The sequence below is a fragment of the Podarcis cretensis genome, assembly GCF_951804945.1.
Source record: "Podarcis cretensis genome assembly, chromosome: 9".
Lineage (NCBI taxonomy): Eukaryota > Metazoa > Chordata > Lepidosauria > Squamata > Lacertidae > Podarcis > Podarcis cretensis.
In genome coordinates, this window is record NC_137178.1 from 46,748,608 (window position 1) to 46,775,282 (window position 26,675).

At 39.7% G+C, this 26,675-nt stretch overlaps 2 protein-coding genes across 19 annotated transcripts in view; one reads left to right on the forward strand and one right to left on the reverse strand.

The window, feature by feature from the left end:
* Window positions 1-3,457, forward strand: part of PALLD (palladin, cytoskeletal associated protein) — a 243,944-nt gene extending 240,487 nt beyond the window's left edge. For all 6 annotated transcript variants that reach the window (XM_079991341.1, XM_079991342.1, XM_079991343.1 and 3 more), the window contains one exon: window positions 1,497-3,457. In XM_079991341.1, the coding sequence (XP_079847467.1) occupies window positions 1,497-1,669 (173 nt within the window). In that variant the 3' untranslated portion in view covers window positions 1,670-3,457. The remainder of the gene's footprint in view (window positions 1-1,496) is intronic.
* Window positions 6-20,846, reverse strand: CBR4 (carbonyl reductase 4). 13 transcript variants are annotated; one of them, XR_013842589.1, is made up of 10 exons: window positions 17,766-20,024; window positions 17,370-17,511; window positions 16,649-16,769; window positions 15,835-15,971; window positions 14,180-14,314; window positions 10,765-10,923; window positions 10,328-10,398; window positions 7,234-7,348; window positions 3,719-5,140; window positions 6-628 (listed from the first exon to the last, which is right to left on the reverse strand). XR_013842589.1 is itself a non-coding variant. In XM_079991431.1 (8 exons), the coding sequence occupies exons 2-8, from the start codon at window positions 17,509-17,511 to the stop codon at window positions 7,301-7,303; spliced, it is 813 nt and encodes a 270-aa protein (XP_079847557.1). In that variant the 5' UTR covers window positions 20,439-20,846; the 3' UTR covers window positions 6,745-7,300. The 13 variants fall into 13 exon arrangements, 7 of the variants coding, with proteins under 7 accessions (XP_079847557.1, XP_079847558.1, XP_079847555.1 ...); XR_013842586.1 differs by lacking the exon at window positions 10,328-10,398 and having other exon boundaries at window positions 10,800-10,923; XR_013842588.1 differs by lacking the exon at window positions 10,328-10,398.
* Between the last annotated feature and the right edge of the window lie 5,829 nt (window positions 20,847-26,675).

A 26,675-nucleotide genomic window follows, 5' to 3' on the forward strand; every position in this document is an offset into this window, starting at 1 on the left:
TAAGTTTAGATGCTCCCTGTAGAACAGCAATACACTGTCATAGATGGGGACCTGTGGCCCTCCAGATGTTGCTGCACTTCCATCAGCCCCAGCCAGCTTGGGCAGTGTTGGGGAGTCCAACATCTGGAGTGCCACAAGTTCCTCATCCTTGCTCTATTGAAATCCACAAACCATGATTATTGTACTTTAAGATTAGGTCTATACAATGTAGGAGCCCTCTAGTTTTGCAGCCCATGTGGGAAATACCAAACAAATGTTCCTAACAGCCTATTCCACACGTATATTCAAATTTGCAGGTGGGGTTGGAAGAATGCTCTGCATTGCTTCCACTTTCCCTAGGTTCAGAGGTGCCCATGTTTTTCCAGTCCCCGGCATATCTGTGGATTGGTAATTAAAGACTGCAACCATCCAGACATGCTTCATTGACTACCTGTGGATAAGACTATCTCATAGCTAAGTTGTACATTTTTTAAAAAAAATCACGTTGTGAACCGAAGAACAAAGTAAGGTGTGAATGAGTGGCATATCAAACCAGGATTGGCTGCATGCAGTTCGGAAAGCATCTAGTGTCTGAACTGCCTGGAGTGAATCCCATATCCTGTTGCCAAGTTCACCAAGATCTGTGCAACTGGAAGAAAGCAGAGGAAGAAAATTCATCAGAGAGAAGGTTATATAGTACAGAATGGAAGAGGGGGAAAGATGAGTTGCCAGAGATGAGTACCTTGTGTGCCATGTGGTTATCAGAAAATGGATGAAAGCATGCTCTATTTCTCTAAAGTTTATAAGCTTCAGCTGGTGGAGCTACTAGCCATGGTTGTACATAGGAAGGTTAGAAACATAGAAATCAGCCTTATACTAGGTGAAACCAGTGATCCATCTTGCTCAGTATTGTTTGCAGTAGCCTTCTCCAACCTAGTTGCCCTCCATTGTTTTTCACTACAGCTCCCATCATCATTGGTCATGGTGGCTGGGTTTGATAGGAGTTATAGTCTAAAACTATCCCTCAAGCACCAGGTTAAGAAAGGCTGGTCTACACTGAGGGGCAGTAGCTCTCTGGGGTTTTAAGCCCTCCTGGTTCCTTTTACAGGCTAATCCATCCAGGCTTAAATGTTCTCAAAACTCTAGTTTATGACTAAGGAGATTTCCTATACAATGGTACCTCAGGTTACGTACGTAATTCGTTCTGGAGGTCTGTTCTTAACCTGAAACTGTTCTTAACCTGAGGCACCACTTTAGCTAATGGGGCCTCCCGCTGCTACCATGCCACCGGAGCACAATTTCTGTTCTCATCCTGAAGCAAAGTTCTTAACCCGAGGTACTATTTCTGGGTTAGCAGAGTCTGTAACCTGAAGCGTATGTATCCTGAAGCATATGTAACCCAAGGTAGCACTGTAATATGTTGCTGGAGGAATGCCCTCTTAACCAGGGCTAAAAAAAATTCCATTTGTGGTGCTTATGTTACAGCAGCAAACTGTTTCCTCCTTCCCTTTCTGCAGCTCAGTGGCAGCAACAGCCCCAGACCACCAAACCAAAGAAGGTGCGTCCCTCAGCTAGTCGATATGCAGCACTTTCTGACCAAGGACTAGACATCAAAGCTGCGTTTCAGCCAGAAGCAAACCCAGGACACCTGACACTACAATCTGGATTGGTAGAAAGTGATGATCTGTAAATCTTGGCTATCAGGCCTACCATTTCCTTTCAAAGTGAAAACACTGAAAGCCATTGTCTTGACCAATGATAATTTATGCCACTTTATGTGAAAGGCAAAACACCATTGTGTGCAAAAGATTAAAAAAACCTTAATCATGTATTTCTTGCTCGTTGTTACAATTTAAAGTAGTGATTATTCAATGAAAATGTACAGCCCCTACACATGAACATCACCTTCACCATAACTGTTTCATTACTATGGGGTAGCACTGTTTTTAAAATCCTATTCACAAATGCCAAATGCTGAAGTGAATGTGATTTTTTGGAAGCAAGCACACTGCAGAACTTATCACCAAGTGCCTTTTGCAAGTTGTAGGTGCTATAATTCGTAATGAATAATGCTAGTCATTTTTTAAAGCTACAACACAGCAGCAAGTGTATCAGCAACACATTCTGATTAACAGCAGTAAAAAATGTGCAATATACTGATGGAAGGGGAAAAGGAAGAGACATCTAAATGAAATTAGTATCTCTGTAAACGGTTTTCTATTCTCAAGGGAAAAGGAGGCTGCTTGCTTAAAGAAACTTAGGATAAGCAAGTTTCACACCTGAAAGCTTTGTTTTCTGGCAAGAAGTGGCTGACTTAAAACTGTACTGCCAGACTAAGTCATAAGATAACTTAGAATCTGGACATTATGGGATGGGATTATTTTACAGTATTAAAATTTGCAGGTGAGACAGGACAGGACGGGGGCAGTAGGACAGACGTTTTCTCTCAGAATGAAAGCGTCTTGAGAAAACATTGCACTTCATCTCTTTGAAATTCCATGGTTACCCAAATGCTTTAAATCATCATCATCATACTGGAGATTTGCTTGACCAGAACACCATGACAAAAGTGATGAGTATAGAGTACGTGGGGAAAGGAGTGAGTCTGCAAGAGTTTGAATGATAAGCACACCACAGAGAATAGATTAGTAAATAGGAGGGAATGCAGAATGATGATAAAGAAATGGTGTTATATTTTAAACACTGCATGCATGTGTACTAGATGTTACAATTTTGTGTTATTGCTTACTGCAGCAATGAATAATAGCCCTGCCTAAGACTGAGACTTCGTGAAGAAAGTAAAAATGGTCAAACTTCCGGAATGTAGACTAGTTCTGCATCTAACTGGACTTCACTTAGGCATTAAGCCATTTAACATTCAAAATCAATTTAAGAGTTCAATTGAGTCTGGCAGGAAAAAAGATGTGGTTTTGATGGTACAAGAGTACTTTGCTACAAAAGGAAAACACTGTATTCCTTATCAAAGCACGTTTATAGTACTTTATTTATAATAAAAATGTTGCCTCTTTTATCTCAACTCAGTTATTCAAGTGCAGTACTTTTTAAGAGAAGTTTTGTATTATGTACCACACCATATATTTTGCATTACTGCTATACATGTATTGCTTTGCACCCATGTTAAGTACACAAACCAGGTTTTTTTTAGCAGCTAATTAACTTTTAGCACAGAATATAGTTATTTTTCTATGCAAACTGCTGCAAGTGGTTACAGCTTGTTATAAGCATTTCTTACATATCTGTACTGTCATACACAATCTGTCATATAAAACTGTCCTATCATTCATTTACCAAACTTTTCTCAAATGTGACTCGCTAATCTATATTTGTTTAGCTTCACTAGTAGCATTTTGCTTCTTTTTATTTGTATTTATAAAAAAAATGTACAATCATACTACTTTGGATTGTTGTGCTGATATCATGTGGGTTTAACATCAATAAATATTACACAAGTTAATAATTGTTTTTTTTTCTGGGTCATGGACTTAAGACATCAAAAATAAAACTGGGTACACTCCTACATGCTTATGGGAAGTAAAGCCCATTGAACTCCAGTAGGCTTATGATTTACATCCTTAGGATCCCACTTCATAGGTACAGCCTAGTATTGTGTATTTTTTAAGCCAACCCCATTGAAATCAACTTCTCCTGACATCTGGGCCACTTTCCCCATTGCCTGGATTATGGCAAGTAAGTCATATTGACAAATGGGAGAGCTTACCTGAAAAATGCGTTTGTGATCATCTGCCTCTAATATGTAGAATGCTGGGAGGAAAGGGGCTTGCTTGGTTCTGGGGCCTACAAAAGGAGAGGAAACCCCAAACAATGCATGAGATCCAACAGGGCAGACACTATGTCACCACTGACAAATACAGTAAAAAACCCTTCAGTCTTCATTTCACCCACATGCAGAGCCTGTCTCAGGACCAGAGTGGGAGTCTTGTTAGAATAAAGTTATAAATTCAAACAAAAAGGAAGCCAGTCCCTGGCCAGCTTAACCCTCTGAGGCCCAGAGTATAGCCAGCAAAGATAGCTACACTTCTTCAAGCAGGTTTGACCACATCCTTAGGCTGCAATAATTGAAACAAATATAGTACAAATGAAACAAGCAGGGCTTTGGATGCCTCTATTGGACCTGCTCTAATCGCCCCCAATAGTGGCTTTGTGCAAGAGAAAGTACTTCTACTAGCACAGGATGAGGCACTCCATTTCACCTCTCTCACTTACAGCTCTCTGACATGTTCCATGTTGCTCCAGAGACGTTTGGAGGGAGGCACAGGGTGCTGCACTGATTTGGATAGGAGGGATCAGCAAAATTTAGGGGCCCTGCCTTAAGGAAGTTCTTCCACTAGCACAGAACCACTACTGGATACAACTCACAGGCTGAAGTACTACTACTACGGCTCAGGTTTAGGATGAAGCAGCATAGATTAGACCCAATTCAAAAATTAGGTATCTTGACACATCAGCCTAAACGACAAAGTAGCTGAATATTAAGAACATGCCAGAACTTGTTCTCAAGTTCTAACTGAGCAAACCTCGCATATTTCTTCTACCATCAGTTTGCATCTCTAGAGAAGCAAGTTGTTTAAGAGAAAACAGCATTCAAGTTTAAAATTAGTTGCTCAAAAGAACTGATAAACTTTATACTGATTCACCCACAACAGCCCTGGGAGTAAGTAAAAAAATGAAATGAATCCTACCTGCTCCATGTAGGTGAAATGAGAGGAATCGTGCTTCCTTCAGGCTTGAATATGGTTTTGTAAGCAAAACTGAGATAGCTTTTGACAGCAGAGTAACTTCAGAGGGATTGGAATGTTTTCTCCTTACAATGATTTCTCCTTGTGGTTAATTTTATTACTGGTGTGTCATAAGAGCTAACCAATAATTTATAGGAACATTTTGCTTGTCAAACAGTTGAAGAAAACAGATGTATTCGCTCAATACATTCATGATCACAGCAGAGGTAACTCATGCCTCAAATATAAAATAACAGCCTTGCTTGCCTTTTTAAAAAGCTGTTGCTATAAAAACAAATACTTCAGCACACTATTAGATTGAGAGCATGATGGTTTAACAAATGCAGAAAAGCCTGTGTGATACAAATAGAGGAAAACATGTGGGATGGCGAAGTAGAAGAAAACTGGAAAAAGAAATGGAAAAGGTAATTGCATTTCACAGTCATCTCTGCCCTGCTGAGTCATGGAGAAAGTACTCCATAAATATATCTATCCCAAATTATTATACAGATGCCTATTTATCAACCTTTAAAATGTCCCGAGGTCCATCAATTCATCTGATGATGCAGTGACAATCTAGTAAATTTTCAGAGTGGAAGGAGGTATTTACTATTATAGCAGTAGGAGTAGCAGAGCACAAACATTTCAAGCAAGATTTAGCATGAACAAATAACTCATTTTCCTGGAAGCAATATTATTGTGACAGCTAAACAAATGCTCACAGAAGTATTTATTAGACATTTATTTTCAGCTGTCAAAAATTGAAGGGCCTAGTCAGTCTGGCACAATTAAAGAGCATGTAAAGCACGACACTCAATGTGGGAAAGCTGCTTTCTAAATTTGATAAATTCCAAATACTGTTAAAGTTAGTTGGATCTCTAAGTGTTTTTTAATGAAACAAAAAAATTCCTTCCAGTAGCACCTTAAAGACCAACTAAGTTAGTTCTTGGTATGAGCTTTCGTGTGCATGCACACTTCTTCAGATACCGAAAGCTCATACCAAGAACTAACTTAGTTGGTCTTTAAGGTGCTACTGGAAGGAATTTTTTTATTTTGTTTTGACTATGGCAGACCAACACGGCTACCTATCTGTAACTGTTTTTTAATAATTATATCAATTTGTAATTAATTAATGTCATTCAGTTTCAGCTTATTGACTACATTTAAATTCACTTATTTACTTCAGCAGATTTTATTTCATTTTTGCACAACTACAAAAAGTTGCAATGGCATCATGGCATGGCATGATGGAAAAGAAAAGGCACCTTTAGTGCTTGAGGCCCATGTCTAAACACAATGATGTTTTATGGCCTGTAGCTGTCCTGCCACAACCACTGGAAGGCCAAACCATCCTGAGTTTTTAGAAGATACTGCCAACATAGGTGAAGCCTATTCTCCGCAACCAAGGTACTCTTGGATTCAAAGATATATAAGCAAGAGAGATTCTGGTGACATTTCCAAAACTAAAGTTGTTTACTATGGCACAATTTTTCATGGACTAGAGTCTACTACTTCATAACATACATGAAGTGTAATCCTCAGTTTCAGATAAACAGACATGACTGTAAGGAGGACAGAAGAACTAAGTTTTGGGGTCAGTAGGAAATAACATGCAGGAGGTGTAGATAGCAATAATCCAGGTATTATTTGACATATTCAATTGTTAGTCAATTTCCAATAATTCAATAAATGGTTTTTAACTGTTTTTAATATTGTGTTTTAATGTTGCAACCTGCCCTGGGTAAAGGGCAGGTAATCAATAATAATAGTAAAGCAGCTAATGTCTTTAAAATAAGCACAATGTTCCTTGGTAACAGCAGTAATAGGTAGTAAAACAATCAGCTTGGCAATGCCAGTTAACTTCTGTAGTGAGAAAGAAAAATGTGGTCTCTATTCAGACCCAAATGAACAGTTTGCCTTCTTGGTTAATTCTAATTCTGCTACAGCCCCCCTCTGAAATTTCTGGTTTACGTATGGCTTCCTTAAGATCAGTAAAAGTGTATCCTAGTTCTCTATTTGTTTGTGAATATTGCCATCTTTTGTTAGATACAATTACCTTGCATTGAACTGTTTGTAAAACACAAATGATTATTGCTGTCATGTACTACAATGTTTTGCCCACTCTGACCATAATTAAGCAAAGAGATAAGCCAAACATAAATTTCATGAAATAACTGTTTATAGAGAGATAAGAAGCCATGCACACTCATTTTAAACTATGAAACTGAACAATATGTATAAATGGGAATTTATGTACACAAATAATATAAACCTGTTATTTAAAATTGGGATTTTAAGAATGTAGCAATTCTAACAAAATGAAAAACAGCATTAAATTAGCTCTGCACACAAGCCAAACTTAAATGGCTAGAAATATATATGTGATTCTTTGTACTATTACCTAACTAACCCTAAAGGTAAAGGTAAAGGTACCCCTGCCTGTACGGGCCAGTCTTGACTAACCCTAATGAACTATTATTCCTTAAATTATACTGACCTCAAGAGGTGAAAAAGAGATCTGTTTGTATGCTCACACCCCAGATGTCAGTGAATATGTCATTTTTCTAAACATGAAAGTAAACTTGCTTCCACCTTTGATTACTGGGCTGATCCTACAAGAAAGTCAATTATATAGTACTTCCAGACTACATTTTAAGATATATAGAAGACCTGAATAGTTTTGTTTGCATTTTTATTCTGTGTTTCTATGTCTGCCAATTTTAATTACAGGCCTAAACTACTGACAGCTTGCTTGGGGGGGGGGGGTTTAGCCCACAAACTACTTAAATTTGGCAGCTTGGATACGGAATAATCAGATTGCATATTTAACACAGATGAGGAATGGATTGGGAGATGCAAAATTAGTATTATTTGAGTACTTTAAAAAGAAGACATTTTAAACTATTGGTTAGTAAGCTAAAATGAACAAAGGCAGTTTAAATGACTCTGAAAAACTAATTTGGGAGAAACCAAGTAATTTATAGTATTTTCAAGGACCGGACTGGACCCAGCAGTCTTCATCAGAGACCCTTCTGTGTGTTCCTGAGGGAGATGTGGAAGGTGGCCACACAGGAATGGGCCTTTTCAGTGGTTTCACCCCGTCTGTGCAATGCTCTCACAAGGGGTAGTTGTCTGGCACCATCTTTTCAGGCTAAGACCTTGCTGTTTACCCTGGTTACTTAATGCTGCTTTCTATAGTGGTGCTCATCTTTTAGTGGAGCAGTTAGGACTTGGTCCTTATTAATAATGTTGCTGAATGAGCGTTTTATACATTTTGTATTGTCATCCCCCCCCCCATTTTTCTGGTTTCATACTGTTTTAATGTGCTCTATTTTATTCTGTCAAATCATTTTGAGACTTTTATTGTATAAAGCAACTGATAACAACAAGCCAAATTAGTTATTCCAGGAATGAGTAATGACTAGAGAATCTACTTCTGATGACATTTAGAAATATATCTGGTTAAATATCAACAAATGCATGACCCTTCAAACCTTAATAAGATGCGGACAACCTGGTTCTTAATCTCTGTCAGATTATTTAGGATTTATAATACAAACAGATCTAATCACAGGAGCCAACTCCAAGGACCTGAGGTTCCTTTTGCCCCCCAGTAAAATATCTGAGGAGCCTTGGGGCCCCCAAAGTTTATGGGCCTTGCCATTCAAATAGTGTGTGTGTGTTTGTGTGTGTGTGTGTGTGTGTGTGTGTGTGTGTGTGTGTGCCACATCTTGTGATCAATTATACAGAATGGGGCTTACCTGCCCCCCAATATTTTAGTCAAGTTGGCACCCCTGGATCTAATGGTTGGGAACGTGGAATGGACAGGACTATGGCAAGTAATTACAAGGAGAATTTATGGAATATCCAAATTATTTTGGAATAGAGAAGAGATAGCCAACATGGCGCTCTCCAGGTGTTGAACTCCTACTTGCAACAGCCTTTGTTGGCACAGATACATTAAATTTTGGGATTTTACAATATTAAGCATGATTGTTTGGATTCTATGCAAGGGGGAAAGGTTTTAATGGATTTGAACAATAAGAAGGGGAAACAGCCCTTAATATTATCCCTTCCTGGTTTGAAGGCATTATAACTAAATAAATTTAACACAGATATAAGTATTTTTCCTATTAAAAGTTCTCCTCATTGAGTTTTTCCATGTGTCTGAGTTCTGATGAGTTCATTATATATATATATATATATATATATATATATATATATATATATTATACTTACTTTTTTAATGTTACAAATATTTTTATGTTATAAAATAGTTTCTTATGATTTTGCATATTGTAACTTTTTTAAAATAAATCTGAAAAGCAGTTTTTTTAAAAAAAACAAAACTGACAACTTAGCCACCACTAATAAGATTTCACATTTTTAAGCTAGATAATTGTGCAAATAAAAAAATAGTAGGAAAATTCATGTACTTTCATGAATCTGGGATTCAGGACTACCTAAATTATGGATCAAATTAGCACTAGAATTTAATTAAGGTTTGGGGTGTCAAAGCTGATTTCCTAGAACATGATAGCTAGACTTAAGTGTGCATTTAAGGTGTATGCCAGACCTTTAATCCTTTAATTAAGCCAAGTGTAAAAGCTAATTATTACAGGTAATTTCCTTCTGAGGCGTTAGCCTAGGGATGAACCATTTAAACGACACAAAGGAGGGAAAGGCTAATTACATTTGCATGTGTGGGTTTCTTCCCTCTCTCAACTGAGTTAGCTTAAAAGACAAGGCCAGTGTTTTAGGAGAGTTTAGAGTATAGAAGGGAAGTTAGGAGTTAGCAAGGACATAAGCTAGAGGAGGAGGAGGCAAAACATGACGGCTGCTGTTCATTTGAGTGCAAGACTATAGAAGACAATACTGGGGTGCCAATACTGTGAGCCCCTCCATCTAGGCTGCAGATTTTTCATGTGCAAATACACCATATATCATAAAGGCACTAGTTTCCACTGTGCCTTATTGTCCCACAGGAAAAACAAACCCTGCGTTAAAGCGCACCTGCAACCCCCCAGAATATCACAATGTTCGGAGTTAAGGGTGGCACAAAACAATATAGCATACAGTTGAACATTTCTGTTATCCAGATACTGTAGTAGACACAAAATATTTGTTTGTGATAAAGAGGTATATTGGTGCCAAAGAGCCATAAAGCATCCAGAATAAGAATATAGACTAGATAATGTATGAAGTAATTATATATATATATATATATATATATATATAGCCCTTTCTAAAGTGATAGAAAAAACAAACATTTATGCTTCAAGTAGGAGACAGCTAGAAAATGTCACATCTAAATAATAATTTTTCACTATTTCAAGTACTTTGAATGAATGAAAAAAACATTTGAAAATTAGTGTTTTATTTAAGAAACCTAAGGTTATGAAGTTCAGCATATTGTATTCTTTGTTAGCAACCACTTCATAGGAGAAACAAAATAAATATGCATGGAGTGTGCCCTGTATAACCAAGCATTCAACATTCCTAAGCAGTTTATCATCAGTTTCCTTTGCCTCTCCAAGTAGAACACCAAAGTTTTCCAACATAAACTATGAAAAAGATCATACTTTACTTACAGAATGAACTAAAAATAGACCAACTTTTGGAAGGAGAGCTGCATTAAGCTTTCTATGCAGAAAGAACAAATCTGATAAAGCAAGGTCTATGTCACAATTAGTATATTTGGTAACATGTAGCACTTTTAAAAAAACAACAGATCATTTAATTTCAATATATACACAAAAAAACAAAAATGGGACCATGAATCATCTACCCCCCCCCCCAAAAAAAATCTGGTGTCACACATAATTTGCTTATTTACCTGAGGCAAACAGACAAGTAAGCACATGATTTGAAGTTTGTCATACTAACTACAAATTTATACTACTTTAATTTAAAATACTAACAAAAGAAGTATCACCTGAAACCACTTCTTGGGACTTTCAACTGCTGAATATGTTTTCCCACACTCATTGACTATGCTATCATGGCTTTTAAAACAAAAGTTGCAAACCTCCATCAATAACTAGAACTTGGCCTGTTACATACGGAGACTCCAGAAGAAATGCAACAGCTTCGGCAACTTCTTGAGGCTCCCCAAATCGTCCAAGGGGAATAGTTTTCTTCAACTGCTCTTCTTTCAAATGTGTTGTCATATCCGTGTGAATAAAGCCTAACATTTGGGGGGGGGGGGGAGAGAGAGAAAATATTTTTATGAAATAAGACCTAGTCAAATCCTGATAAAACTCCTATCATCACAACTATATAGTTTCCTGAGCTCAAGAGTCTGTCAAAATGCAAAGCATAGTTGCACAACTAAAAACCATTTAAGGAAATAAATATTTGTGTATTCAAACTTATCTAAAACTTCTTGAAACTGGAAACATCAGTCTAGAAACTGTGACAAATTTTACACATCCAAATTCTTACATATATAGCCCCATTCTAACCATGTTTGTTTCACATTAAGTCCCACTACTGATTTCAATGAGGTGTACCTCTAAAACTATATCCAACCAACTTAGCTATTGTTTAAAGCATGCTGGTGCATGCCAATTACCACATTTTTCGTTCTATAGGGTGTACCGGACCATAGGGCACACCAAGTTTTTTTTGGGGGAAATAAAGCGCTCCCCGGGCTTCGGGCTGCTATCCACAAGCCTTCGGAGCCCGGCGGGAACTCAGCGGATAGTGTTGAGTGATTTATTGCCCAGATAAGGCTGGCGTCCAGCCCGTTTCCAAAGCTGCGTCAGGCCTCGGCATTTTCAGCGAAAACCTGCATTCGCTCCATAGGACGCACACACATTTCCCCTTCATTTTTGGAGGGGAAAAAGTGCATCCTATAGAGCGAAAAATACGGTAACTCCTCCCATACGTCTGCTGCACTGCTAGGAGCTAAACCATGGTTTGGCTTAGCATTACATCAAAACCCAGGCCTATGGTTGGTTTTCCCCAAACCATCCATGGGTGGTAACCTGACAGCAAGCCTTCCTACAGCTTGTGGTTTGTTTGGAAGGAAACAAACCCCAAGCCTGGGTTCAGCTGTAATGGTTAAGTCAAACCCTGGTTTAGTTCTTGGCAACAAACTAGCAACAAGAGTGAGGGAGAAACAAAGTACATGCAGTTTTAGCACTGTGCACCTTTAAACTATATTTAACTGTGATTTAAAATGCTGTGCGAACCAAGCAGTTTGAACTTATTTAAACTAAAGACTACACAGGGCCCGGTTCAGGAACCACTTCTGTTCCCTATCTTATCACATATGGAGTTTGGATGGCTGCAGTAAGAATCTCAGTCTTGCATAGTCCACAGAATCTTTGGGAGTTCTCTTATTCAAACCAGGGTTTTACGTTACTGTGAAAAGCACATCCTGTGTTCAAATGACTGCGTACTCGGCCACTATAGACATGAACTTATACATTTAATGATGGACAGAAAACAAGTCCAAGATCTGTTTCCAACTTGCATCAAGTTAAGGTTTGGAGTGAAAGAGAAGGTAAGGTTCCATATTTAGGCTACTAGAGCCCATGCTTTCCACTACAGTCTCTGCAAGCTGACAGAAACATTTCAGTTATGGAAAGGTGCACTGCACTATAAAATAAGTACTGTACAAAGCAATTCCTACACAGATAGCCTTAGCAGGATAAAATCACAGAACATCAGAATTGAATAAAATAAAGAGAGACAGTGCATTTGAAATGCCTTGGGTTGAGGTTGGAGGTTAAATTCTCACATCCAGGGACTTTACTTAGTGTGCTGCTAGAGGCTTGCTGAGATGTCAAAAGGTGTTAATATTCAAAACGAAATCTTGCTGTGGTTAGTAGGGACACACTCAAACTGAGTTGTTCAAGGTAAACTACAGGAGTTAATGCAAGAACTCCACCTGCTGCACATGTACATACATAAAAGTATTAAGGCTGTATTTTGCCAAGCAGATAATGATTCATCTGTTCAGTCGTGCAGTCACCACACAGTTATGTTTTAGGAAATTTTTAGAAATGTTTTTACTAAAGCAAAACACTTTGAAAACTGTATCTGCATGAATCAGGAAATGCTGTGCAGCCCCTGGGCTATTACTTGGGATGAGGGAAAACAAGCTGAGCTTGAAACCTGACAAGACGGAGGCACTATGAGTAAGTAGTTTCCATGTCCAAGGACCTGGTCAATTGCCTACCCTGGATGTGGTTACACTCCCCCTGGAAGAGCAGGCTTACAGTTTAGGGGTGCTTCTAGATTCAGCCCTGTAACTGGAGACTTGGGTAGCCTCAGTGGCTCGAAATGCCTTTTACCAGCTCCACTTGGTTTGTCGGCTTCAGCCACTCCTGGACCAGAAAAGCCTGGCCAAAGTAGCTCATGCCTTGGCTACTTCATGACTAGATTGCTGCAACGCACTCTATGAAGGGCTTCCCTGTTACCTGATCTGGAAACTTCAGTTAGTCCAGAACGCTACAACACAACTGCTGACAGGAGGACATAGCAGCATAGAACACCTATGCTCAGAGAACTGCACTGGCTGCTGATTTGCTACTCGGCCAAGTTAAAGGTGTTACTATTAGTATATAAATCTCTTAACAGCTTGGCACCAGTTTACGTATGAGATTGTCTTACCCCATATATCCTCATTCAAGTGTTACTCAACTCAAAATTTTAGTGCGGCAGCACCTACACTTTGGAACTCCCTGCCTATTGATATCATGCAGGCAACCTCACTGTACTCTTTTTGGCAGTTGCTAAAAACATTCTTATTTAGACAAGCCTATCTAGATGTTTTATTATTATTTCTTCGCAGCTTTTCACTCACATGAGTCACAAAGCAGCTTACACACCATCAATAACAACATCACAACCACAACATAAACCGTATAAAATAATTAACAAATCATCAGTAAAACTTCCACCTGTCTATAGAACACTAATAACAAAACAACTTTTAAAAATCGTCTAAAGAGCACAACCACAAAAGAAGTCATTTTATAAAACTCACAAGGCATTGCAGTAATCATAATCCTAACAATACTAGCAACATTAACAACTTAACAATCAAAAACAAACTAAGCACTGCTGGATTCACACACACACACACACACACACACACACACACACACTCTCCATCCCTATGATTCAGTCTCCCACCCAGGTTCATGACAAGACACACACGCATAATGCCTGTGGCAGCAGCACCATTCTGAAGGCCCCTAGGGATCCAAGGGCTGGAGGGTGGAGCAAGGCAGGTGGAAAACTCCCACTGGAGTCCAACAACATCTGGAGGGTCAAAGGTTCTCCACCGTTGCTTTACCTGTTAAGTATGTAACTGATGCAATTATCGGACTGATATCAATATTGTGAATTAAATTCAGTATAAAAGGACCTAAAAGCATCTGATCTTACGTACTGATTTACAAGTGACAGTTGGTGAACTAAAAACTAACCTGGAGCAACCATGTTGACTCGAATGTTCTTTCTTGCTATTTCTTTAGCAAGAGAGCATGAAAATCCAACTAATCCTGCTTTGCTGGCACTGTATACGCTCTGACCAGAATTGCCCTTCAGCCCAACGATACTTCCTAAAATAAACCAAAGGGAAAGACAGGCAAAGCCAAAGTTTAGAAACTATAGTCAGGACTGGGCGTTTTTAATAGTAGCTGTACTGATCTTTAACTTTTAATTAAATATTTTTAATGCCTTATCTTTTTAGCCTAATGTACATGAAGGCCTTATGCTGAAAAGCAAGCATGCACTTAATGCATTACAGATATTGTTACAGTCCCAGCCATATGAAAATACAAGTGAGAACCCAAACCCTTGCAATAGGACAAAGGGAGAAGGTCAGAAGTAGTAGCAGGTAACAAGCTGGTTGATTTCTTCCCACACCTCAGCAAGCCCCACTGTCCCCTCAGACAGTGAGTGTACAGTACTCTCAGGTTCCTATTTAAGGAAGTGGTTAAAGAGGAAAGATGGTGTCAGTTAACCCTGACATTTCCCTGTATTACCTCACATGGTTTTATACTTATCTGTTTCTTGTATGCAAAATAACATGAACCTGGCATCAAGTCAATCTATTTTTTAAAAAAACAAAACCCTGAGTGGCTCAAATATTTCTCCTACTTTTAACTCGTCCTGCTACTCTGTGTTTTAAAACAATCTACATGCAGAGATTTTTCATTTTATCAACATTTTTAAAAATAAAGTCACTTCCAATATGTTTCCCAAGGCCTGTTGTGAAGCCATTAGGCATTATCTATGGAGCTCTTTGGTTCTAGAAAAGAGGATAACTCTTTCAGACATAAATATAAATCACAGAATTTCTCCTAAAAATATTTGCTTATTTATTTAATGTTATTTGTAGCCCACCTTCTACACTACTGCCAAAGCTGCTTACAACAAAAAGCTAAGAATAAAATATAGCTTTATCAACAAGCATACTAGATTATAGGAACTGGGTCAAGGGAGGACCAGGCATTCCCTATCTAGGATGTCCAGTGGGCACCCATGAATTCCAAATTGCATTTATGGGCACAACTCCAGAGAGGTCTGTTGTCTGGCAGGCAAGCAGGTAGAATAGATTTCCCCTCTTGTTTTCCCTAACTGCAGACACCACATCCCACTGCTTCACAAGCAGCTTTTAATTTTTTTACAAAGTCATGCTATGAATATCTACTCAGAATTAAGCCTCATTGAGTTCAATAGGACATATTCCCAGTTAGGGTGTGTGTGGGTGTGTGGGTGTGTGTGTGTGTGTGTGACTGCAGCCTCAGAGAAGCTGGAAAACACTTTTTGAGAGAACAGTGGGAGTGAACATGCAGTTCTATAAAATGAGAGAAAGGCTTACTGTATGAGCATCTTACACAAGCAGAATACATTTGGCTTTTGTTACACTCTGATTGCACAACGCTTTTGGCTGAGGTGTAAAAGCAGCAGGCAAAAGGCACATTTGACTCCAATCCAATGTCAAAAGTGCTGTGGTTAATTTTGGTAAGAACTTCAACTGCATGCGTTTATATAGGAGAACTTGTAACATACCATACATTGATTTTTGAAAGGTAGTATCAATTGAAAATAATCATATTTGTTTAGGCAGACACACCTACGTTAACAATAGCTCCACCTTGCTGCTGAATCATACCCTTCACAGCAGCTTTGCATGTCAACATTGTCCCCAAAAGATTGGTCTGAAGCTGGGATAACATATCATCAGCCTTGGTTCGCAACAACAAGCCATCCCTAATATTAAAAAAATGACAGTGGAGAATAGAAATACTATTGTTTAGACTCATGAAAGAAACAGGCCAATATAGTCAAGCATAATTAATTACAATACACTGAAAAAATTAACAATTTCAGCCACTTTGCTAATAATAATAATATATTGTTTTAAACTAGAAAAACACTGAAGTGCAAAACTAAGTGAGTTCATTATGAAGTTGAGTACCCTATGTTGTTTTATTAAGGACTAATAATGTCAATTGGCAACCTTTGTCTTATTAGTAGGGATACTCCAGAATGTTTTATCTATGCACCTTTGCCCACTAGAAGTCACCCTGTAACTGTAGTGAATTATAACAATCCCTAAAGGCTTACCTAGAATACTGATTATGCTATTGTTTAAACAAGATGAAGGTAGATAAAGAGCCCCTCCAAAATCAGCTTTTGATCAGTATAAAGGCTGCAGCAAATGAAACAGTCCTTTTAGGATAATGATATTTTAATTCAACTACCTTAAATCAAAGAATATCAAATCAATCTAATGAAATTTGTTCTGCATACTTTTAGATACAAATTAAATCTTTGATTTTAAACTCTAAAACAAAATATTCCACACTATTTTATACCTGTATATTTATTTATGTTAGATATTTTCAAAAGTGTACCTTTGATAGAAGCTTAAATTGGAAACTAACCTGTTGATACCTGCAGCATTAACCAGATAGTTTATTTGACCTAAACTTGTCTCCATTTCTTTAAACACATTTTGGATGTCTTCTTCTTTGGAAACATCGCATCTAAATGCTAGATGACCTGCTGTGTTGGCACAAAGTCCGCAATAAGATACAAACTTTCTCAAAACATTCAGAGACTGCAAGTATCATAAATATAGACAGAGAGCTGTTAGCTAGCATGTGCATCCTAGAAAATAATATACTAATTATATGATTGGAAACGAAGTCTGATACTGACAGAGTACACATTTTTACATTACAAAAAACCAACAATTCCCCATGTCACTCATCAACTATTAACCAGACCCTTATCTTATACTATAGAGTGGTACCTCGGGTTAAGTACTTAATTCATTCCAGAGGTCCGTTCTTAACCTGAAACTGTTCTTAACCTGAAGCACCACTTTAACTAAGGGGGTTTCCTGCTGCTGCCATGCCGCTGGAGCACAATTTCTGTTCTCATCCTGAAGCAAAGTTCTTAACCCGAGGTACTATTTCTGGGTTAGTGGAGTCTGTAACCTGAAGTGTATGTAACCCGAGGTACCACTGTAATATGTAGGGGTTGTACTATCAGATCTGCAAGATTCAAATTCAGTGTAAAATAATCATGCTACTTTATTTAACACACATGTATTACTTTAATAGTTCAACACATTTTGCAAAAACACTAAGGTATACATACCTCCCAAGTTCTTTGCAGTAGTTTGAGCTCTACCCAGATTTCTGGCAATAATGGCCAGGCAATATCCTTTCTGTGCTAGCAGTTGGGCAACAGCATGGCCAATTCCCCGAGATCCTCCAAAAATGGCACAGACCCTTGACATCTTCAATGAACAGTTAACAAAATATTGATAGTACAGACGGACAAAATGTGTGTTGGCATTACATTTATTATACTGGCATGAAAAGATGGAAGGGTCATAAATTGTACAGAATGTTTACATGCTACAGGGGGTTTTGCAATTATTTTTTATTATTGCTTTTATTATCTTTTAGCCAGTAATATCACAGGGGTGGCCAAATTTACACACCCTACAGATGTTGTGGCCTACAATTCCCACCATCCCCGACCACTGACCATTGAGTTGCAGTCTAACATCTGGAGGGCTGCACATTCCAAAGCCTGTTGGAGTCTGTATCTTCTGGAAGGCAAATTGGCTACTACTCTTGCACTATCAGCTGCCAGCGACGTCACCCTTTTCTTCCAAGTATTAAAACAGGGACTGGTGAACTCCCACAGAAATGTGACTTGACCCATTATAACCTTACCTAAGTCTGGCCCAACATACTGCTTCATTTGCACCCTGGCTTGCATGTGTTGCCATCACATTTCATATTCTATTTTGATAGCAATAAATTAAAGTACTCTGTTTTCAGACCTTATTAGTATTTAAGAAGTGTTGGTGTGCATCTTTTCCCAATTTCAGATTTCTGGGTGTTCTGGAAATACTTCAATGATTCTGACACATCTGTCAGACAGACCTAAGGATCTTTATGTATATAGCAGATAGATGATAGATATTCTATCTATCTATCTATCTATCTACACACACACACACACACACACACACACACACAGTGCACCTATGTACAAGCAACGTATTAAAGGAAGCATAAGAGGCTAACAAGACAGACAAGCTTTGCCACAGAAGCAAATCATTCCATTCATGCCCACCTGCCTGTGTCACTCAAAAACGTTTTTGCTTACATAATTACAAAACTAGTGCCAGGTGTGTGGTTAACACTGCCCTGCACTCCTCTCAAACTCTTAAAGCGCTTGAAGTTCAAATCAGCAAGCCACTTAAAGGAGACTACTTTATAACCATATTGACATAGCCTCCCTTAGTGTAAACATAGTGTAACCACAACCCATACACTAGTCCTGAAATGGATATGAAGTGCAATTGCTTTGAAGTGATAAATGCTGCCTGAGATGTGTATGGTCTATTTCTATAGCATTGCCTGCATGCTCTTAGCCTTTTGCATTTCGTTTGTGAAGTGCCTGTACAAATAGGAAATGGAAAATCAATGAGAATATTTAAACACCCAACTATGCCTGTGTTTTGTGCTAGAGTAAAATCTGATTTTCAGCTGCGCAGTAACTTCTTTGTTCAATTAATTTTTCAAAGTTTCTAAACCAAACATATCAGTCACATGAAAAATTGTCTGGAGAAATAAAAAAGGGTTAGCATAAAGATCAGACAACACATATCAGTTTGAGGCTGGGAAGGTGGGTGCTAAATCAAAGTTATACAAATCCATGTGGCATGTCTACTAAATCACCGCTAGCTACATAATCTGCTTAGTATTTTAACTTTTGTATATTTTAAAATACTATTGTGTGTTTTTTTAATTTTCTTGTTTTATCTTTGTGCTTTTTCATTACAATCAAGCAGTGTAAAGTTTTATGGACTACATAAATAAATTAACATTCTTTGGTCCCACTACAAAGCAGCATAATTGTAGAAAGGGCAGAGGGAGGTGTGTCTATCTAAACATATACAGTTATTGCTTCTGCAAATATTCAGGTTCTAACCACTATCAAAAAGTTAAGAAGAAAATTTTAAATCAATGGCTTTATTTTTGCCAAGCAGGTAACTAGCCCTAGTTAATATGAAAATAAATTAAACCATACTTAATGTATTTAAAAGGAGAAAAAGTAATAAACAGTGAAAGTCTCCACTGAAGCAGGTGCCATGGTTAAAACCTACTTTAAAATCACTGTTTTGCTGCTTATTGCAAAATGTGGAAACTACCCTTTCCCTTCAACCCAGGTAAGCGTTAATAACAGCATTTCTTTCCCAATGGCGAGGAGCAGAGGTTGTATGGGAGAGTTGCTGAGCTACCATCCTATGTACTTCTGTGGAATAAATCCCCATTAAACACAATGAGATTTACTTCTGAGCAGACCTGTGAAAAACTGCACCTTTCCTCAGAGTTTAAGTTCTCGACTTTTCAGTGGGGGCTCAGTCTCGAGTAAGAAGCCCTTCTCCCGCAGCAAATAATTGCAATTTTGAGGAGGAAATGCAAGGCCCACTTAAGTCGATGGGAAATAAGAGCCACGAACCAAGTCTTTTCCCAACTCCTAAAACAGCTTCACACAAGATGTGAAATGGACGCCCCAAAAGAAACTTCTCCTCACACCCCGTCACCAGAAAAACAGAGCAGGACAGTAAAGTTGCCACAGTTCCCCGCCTTCCTCTGGCAGCTGCGCATTGGACAGTAAATTGCAAGCTGCAGCTAACAGTCATTTATATCCACATTATATAAATTTAATAAATTTCAACAATAATAATTTATAGAAAAACGCTCCCCCTAGGTTTTCCCCTGGAGGAGGGTGGGGCAACCTTCTCCCCAAGCGTTAAGGAGCGTCCTCCCAACGGCCACGCAAAGCAGCGGCGGCGACTTTCCTGCCTTGTCCCTTAGCAGCAAAAGCGCGGATCCGCCACACGACGCCGCCCTCTGCACGCGCTTATAGCGAATAAATGCGCATGCGCCTAAAGCAATTAAAAGGGCCGAGGACGCCGCGGCTGCGTCGCCTGGAGCAACGGCCGCTTGGAAAAGGTTAACGCCACAAGCGGGCCGCGAGGGGGCAGCAGCACCGAACAAAATCCAGCGGAATCCTGGAAGCGAGGGTTACCGAAAGCGGCAGCGGGGGGGAAAACCCTGGCCTGCCCGACGGTGTGAAGTCATTTACTCGGTGTCTAAGCTGAGCTATGCCGGGGATGAGTACCTTCCCGCCTTTCCTTACCTTGTCGCAGAGCTCGGGCGGACGGAGGCCTACCCGTCAGGCGTCTGCACTTTTAAACTTGAACTACCGTTCCCAGCATGCATCGCGCTTCATGATCCTTAGGGGTCCGGATACGTCGTAGAGTGGTAGTCTGGGGGTTGTAGTTCGTTCACGCGCAGTGCGTGCTGGGATGTTGCTCGGGGCCGAACTGCAGACTCTGGTTAGCCTCTGTGTCTTTGGAAACAGGCGCGTTAGCCACTAGGCGCTGCTGCCGCGGCTTGTCCGCCTTTCTTCGCCCCAGGAGGCATCATTTCTCATGTGCTCCTACTGTCGCATCTCTTGGGCCGCTGTCGTGGCGCCCGCTTCCCTTCCACTGCCCGAAAGCGGCGCATATACTGTGTTGCAAAGTGCAATATGTAAATACATCTGCGTTGACTCTTTGGACAGAAGCGATTTCAGTTATGCAACTACCCCCCCCCCAAAAAAAAAAAAAAACCACCAAGGAGATAAGTAACTATACAACCTTTAGAAGACATCTAATAGGGAAATTTGTTAATGTTTGATGTGTTATCCTGTTTTTATGTTGGAAACCGTCCAGAGTGGCTGGGGCAACGCAGTCAGATGGAAGGGATATAAATATCGTCATGGAACGAACGGTCTCTATTTTCATCATCTCCCCACTTAGACATGAAGCTGCTTTGGTCACCATTTTATGATTATAAATCATATTAAAAAGTACTTTAACCTTCCTGAAGGACAGGACAGGGTGAAGAAGATCTAACAGAATCCTGTATCTTTGGGATATTTCCATTATCATTTGTTCTCCAAAAAACTGTCCATCCTCCCGCAGAGATGGCTCACAACATGCTTAAACTTAAGTCAACACGCAAATGATTTCACACAAACAAGCCAACCACTATAAACAAGGCAGTGACAAGGAAGTAGCAAGGCAGTGACATGGAAGAAAGCACACCTGTGAAATTTCCTCCTGACACAAAGCTCTTTTAAAAATGAGTTCATGGGTAGACTGGTGTGTGCTGGCCACTTGTGACCCATATGATCTTGGATGATCCACTCACTGGTAAGTATTGGTTCAGTCTCCAGGTAGGGCTGTGAAAGACCCCTGTCTAAAACACCTTAAAAGTGTAGTCCAGCAGCAAAAACCACACTGAATAGATGGAGCAATTGTCTGACTTGGTATAAGGCAGCTTCCTGTGTTCATCCACATGGAGGCACAGCAACAATCATACCAAAGCTGAATCTAAATATTGCAGATTTTATAAATTTGACAGCGATTGGAGCAATTCCGATGTTTAAAGGTCTGTCACTAGGTGTCAGAATAATGTGTCAAAGATTGATTTTGTTCCAAGAATCATGTATTCCTGTGATCTGATAAGTAGCCCGCCAGTAACTGCCAACTTCAGTGGGGCTTTTTGCCGCCAGAGCACTTAAACAATTTGGCTGTAAGAAGAAACTTTCATTCAAGCAAAAGAAGCAGAAGCAAGATGACTTCAAGGAACAGACTCAATCCCTGCTGGGAAAGGATATGGCTAATTTGCTAATGCTTGTGGGCAATAATAATAGACCCCAGGATATTTGCTAGACAGCAGGCAAAAAGTTAAGCAAAATGACTTAATTGCAGTTTAATTGTGCTCTTGTCATGTCCTTGGGAGCCTTGCATGGAAAACTGAGGAACCTGTTAAGATATTCATGAAACAATGTTTCCTGCATGAACCGAATGATTACACAGTAAAAATAAAGATGTTGCCTTATTTCTTAAAGAAGTGCTAATTGAGAAAAAAGAAAAGGGATAGTGGAGGCTAGAATACAGCTTTAATAATATGTTATTTTGCAGCTTTTCACAATACAGTAGGTATTACTTTGCACAATCCAAAGCCAATTTACCAGACGAAAATTATTGTTCCAATGTTTAATACCACAAAGTACCCCAGTCATGTCAGTTTTGATAATATGCTGTTGCTGTACAATAGGTGCAATCCAGAGAAAGTTTGCAGCATGTAGCAACCTAATCCTGAACCTTTTACTTTAAAATAAGTCCCACTGGTGGGATTTTATTACAGATACAACAAATACAGAAGACTCCCTCTCTACGGTATAATTTTGTATGGATTTGTTTGACCTCTGTAAGAATTGCATTAGAAAACAATAAAGAAGCATCAACTATAAAAACAAATAAAATTGAATTATGTACAACTAAAGATAAAGAAATTAAATACTTAGTACTTACAAAGAGTAAGGTCACTCATCAATTATTGACATTCAAAGCAGCAATAAATAAATGTACTATGTGCTTAATTCTGATGTTAAAATGTGTTCACTTATTCTTCTTACCTTAAACTGGGGGGGGGGGGAGGATCAGAGGGATAAGATTCAAAGTTATTGCTTTCCAATGCAAATTGCAATTTTGGGACAAAACAAATGCAGCCAAATCACAAACCTATCTTCATGTAATGTGAAAGTTCTGAATGGCTCTCAGTATGGAATTTGGCACATTTCAAATTCCACCCCAAAATCCAGCCTGATCCGGTAATTTTTATACTTGGAAGTGGTGAAATGGTACAGTCTGCCTAGCTGTTATTGTAATGGAACAAAAGCAGCAATCACGTATGGTTTTGTCCTGCTATGCTGGTATACAAGGGGGGGGGGGATTAAGGATACACTTTCAGCCTTCACGTGGCATTTTTCTACTTTCAGTGATTTAATAACATCCCAAGCCCTCTGTCTGAACACAGCTGCCATCGCAGGGTATCACAGTTTGGCTTGCACATTTGTTCTTTGATCCAGCAGAGACTGGGAACATCAAGAACACAGTTCATAGGAGAAAATGCATTGTGCTATTGATTTTGCTCCTGGGACAGGCAAGAACAGTGTTTATGAACAGCAGAGGGAGCCATGGGCAGCCTCTCTTATCGCACTGCGGGACAATTCATACGGAGTTTTAGAATTACTACAAAACGTTTGAGACCTCCAACGCTGTTTATTCACTCAGCTCTCCGTGTAGATTTTTTTCATGCACTAGAAGAACATTTTGATCTTGCCCAACCACCCAATAATAAAGAAGAGTGTGCAGAGCATAACCTTTTGCAAGTGCCAAGTTCAAGTACAGGAAATAGCTGGGATCAGGCTGTTGAATCCTGGAGGTGGTGTGGTGCTGGTGGAAGCGCATGTGTGCATCCTACATTATTTGCCACTTCAGCTCACCTGTGCATCTTTCTTGGACCTGTGCATACTGTATGCTTGGACCTCCAGCCCTTCAGCAATCATGGCTACAAAATCCCTTGCTTGCATTAGCATGACCTGGATCTCTGTTAACAGCAAAGTGCCTCTAATATATATGCAGAGTACATTTCCTTCTCTACTGAATATAACCAAGCCTGGTGCCCTCCTGTTTGATTAAGGACAAGTAGCCCTATCTTACGATTCTCTGTGCAGTGCTATATACAGTGGTACCTCAGGTCACATACGCTTCAGGTTACAGATGCTTCAGGTTACAACTCCGCTAACCCAGAAATAGTACCTCGGATTAAGAACTTTGTTTCAGGATGAGAACAGAAATCGTGCTCCGTCGGTGTGGCGGCAGCGGGAGGCTCCATTAGCTAAAGTGGTGCTTCAGGTTAAGAACAGTTTCAGGTTAAGAACAGACCTCTGGAACGTATTAAGTACTTAATCCAAGGTACCACTGTACCTTTCTTTGCCCAAATCCAAAGGGACACTGATGAGCAGGCTTGGCATCAGCACCAGACACACACATGCAGTTGCCAGGATTCACATGCAGTGGCAGCGCCCACTGTGTCTGAGCCTGTGGTCCTGTAGACATCAGGCGGCCACGAGTGGCAGACTTTGGTCTTCAAAAATTCAGCAACACCCAGTGCAAGGCCAAAATTTGCCCGGTCTCTCCTTCCATTCTGCTCAATTCACTACATTACAGTTGTGAAGGTAAAGGACCCCTGGACGGTTAAGTCCAGTCAAAGGCGACTATGGGGTTAGAATCATAGAATCAGAGAATCATAGAGTTGGAAGAGACCACAAGGGCCATCGAGCCCAACCCCCTGCCAAGCAGGAAACACCATCAGAGCACTCCTGACATATGGTTGTCAAGCCTCTGCTTAAAGACCTCCAAAGAAGGAGACTCCACCACACTCCTTGGCAGCAAATTCCACTGTCGAACAGCTCTTACTGTCAGGAAGTTCTTCCTAATGTTTAGGTGGAATCTTCTTTGTTATAGTTTGGAGCCATTGCTCCATGTCCGCTTCTCTGGAGCAGCAGAAACAACCTTTCTCCCTCCTCTATGTGACATCCTTTTATATATTTGAATATGGCTATCATATCACCCCTTAACCTCCTCTTATCCAGGCTAAACATGCCCAGCTCCCTTAGCCGTTCCTCATAAGGCATCGTTTCTAGGCCTTTGACCATTTTGGTTGCCCTCCTCTGGACACGTTCCAGTTTGTCAGTGTCCTTCTTGAACTGTGGTGCCCAGAACTGGACACAGTACTCCAGGTGAGGTCTGACCAGAGCAGAATACAGTGGCACTATTACTTCCCTTGATCTAGATGCTATACTCCTATTGATGCAGCCCAGAATTGCATTGGCTTTTTTAGCTGCCGCGTCACACTGTTGGCTCATGTCAAGTTTGTGGTCAACCAAGACTCATCTCGCTCATCTCGCTTTCGGGCCGATGGAGCCAGTGTTTGTCCACAGACAGCTTTTCTGGGTCATGTGGCCAGCATGACTAAACCACTTCTGGTGTAACAGAACACCGTGACGGAAACCAGAGCGCACGGAAACGCCGTTTACCTTCCCGCCACAGTGGTACCTATTTATCTACCTGCACCTGCGAACTGCATTCAGCACTCAGCTTCCACATCCCTGCTTTAGACACTTGGACAGTCAGCAAGTGAGATGTACTTAAAGATATGAATCTGCCTTTAAGCTGCAATCCTACATAAATTCTACCTAGGAGCAAATCCTACTTAAATCAGTTTTCTTCTGAGTAGACATGCATAGGATTGCAGAGTTACAGCCACATGAAAAGCAAATCCAAGCAATGGAATCCATCTACAAATCTAAACTAAATTCCACCTTACCCTCTGCCTTATTATGTCACATTTTAGGCTTAGGCGGGCATCAGATCTTCACATATTCCAAAGAACTCACAGCAGTGGTGTTATTTATGTGCCCTGTGTTCCAGCCTACAGGAGATTTACACCTTCTAATACAGACACATATCCCTAATCTACTAGCAAAGCTGATTACTGAAACCAGAATTGGCATGATTTAACCTTCCCCCTCACTACTGAGCTCCATAGCACAGTTAATTGTATAGTACATTTTCCCTTCCCTAGAGATTATTGTGAGAGGATAATATCGCACAGTACAATTGTATATGCATGTTTACTTGGGAGTAGGCCCCAGCTGAGTCCAATGATAGTTACTTGTAAGTATGCCTGCATAGGATTGCGGACTATGAAATATAAAAAGGAGCTTTATTTCACTGAATTCACTTTGCCTATAATTTGGTTAACATCCAAAAAAGGTAGTGAAGCATTTGAAGCTTATATGGTGCATCATAAAATCCATTAAACGAGAGTGTAAGCCTTTCCTGTGGTAGTTAACATTAATATCACTGTAGCTCTTATGTTTCAAACCAGGCACTTCAGGTTGCAAGGCTGACTACACATCTTATCTTTTGTCCATCTCCATTAAAAAAAACACCATACTAACCTGATCATTAGTAAATGTTGTTATTATTCTTGCAGTTGCTCTCCCCCCTCCCCATGAGTGTACTATTTGACATGTAGATATTAGATGGTATGTAGATATTAGGACATCTATTTTCTCTTTCAAATATAATGACACAAGAGGTCCCATTCACAATATCTTCCAAACCATAATTCAAAGGCTTTCCAAACTGCAGAAATCATTTGACCCAGCCCAGAAATTGCTGCAAATTTGACAGTGTCCATTGCTTTTTTGAGCTGCAATCTTATACATGTTTATTTGGAAGAAAGCTCCGTGGAACCTCCTTCCGAGTAACAATTTTGTACAGCTTTATACTCTTAGGGAAATAATCCTAAACTACCATCTGGGATTGACAGTGCTGAACAGAGTGGCAGAGTCAATCTCAGTGGCAGAGCCACACAGTACACCTGAAGCCTTGCCACTCACCCTGGCCAGAGTAAAAGAAAAGAGGCTGGTTTTGCTTCACTTGTGGCTGATCCCCAGAAACACCCTGTG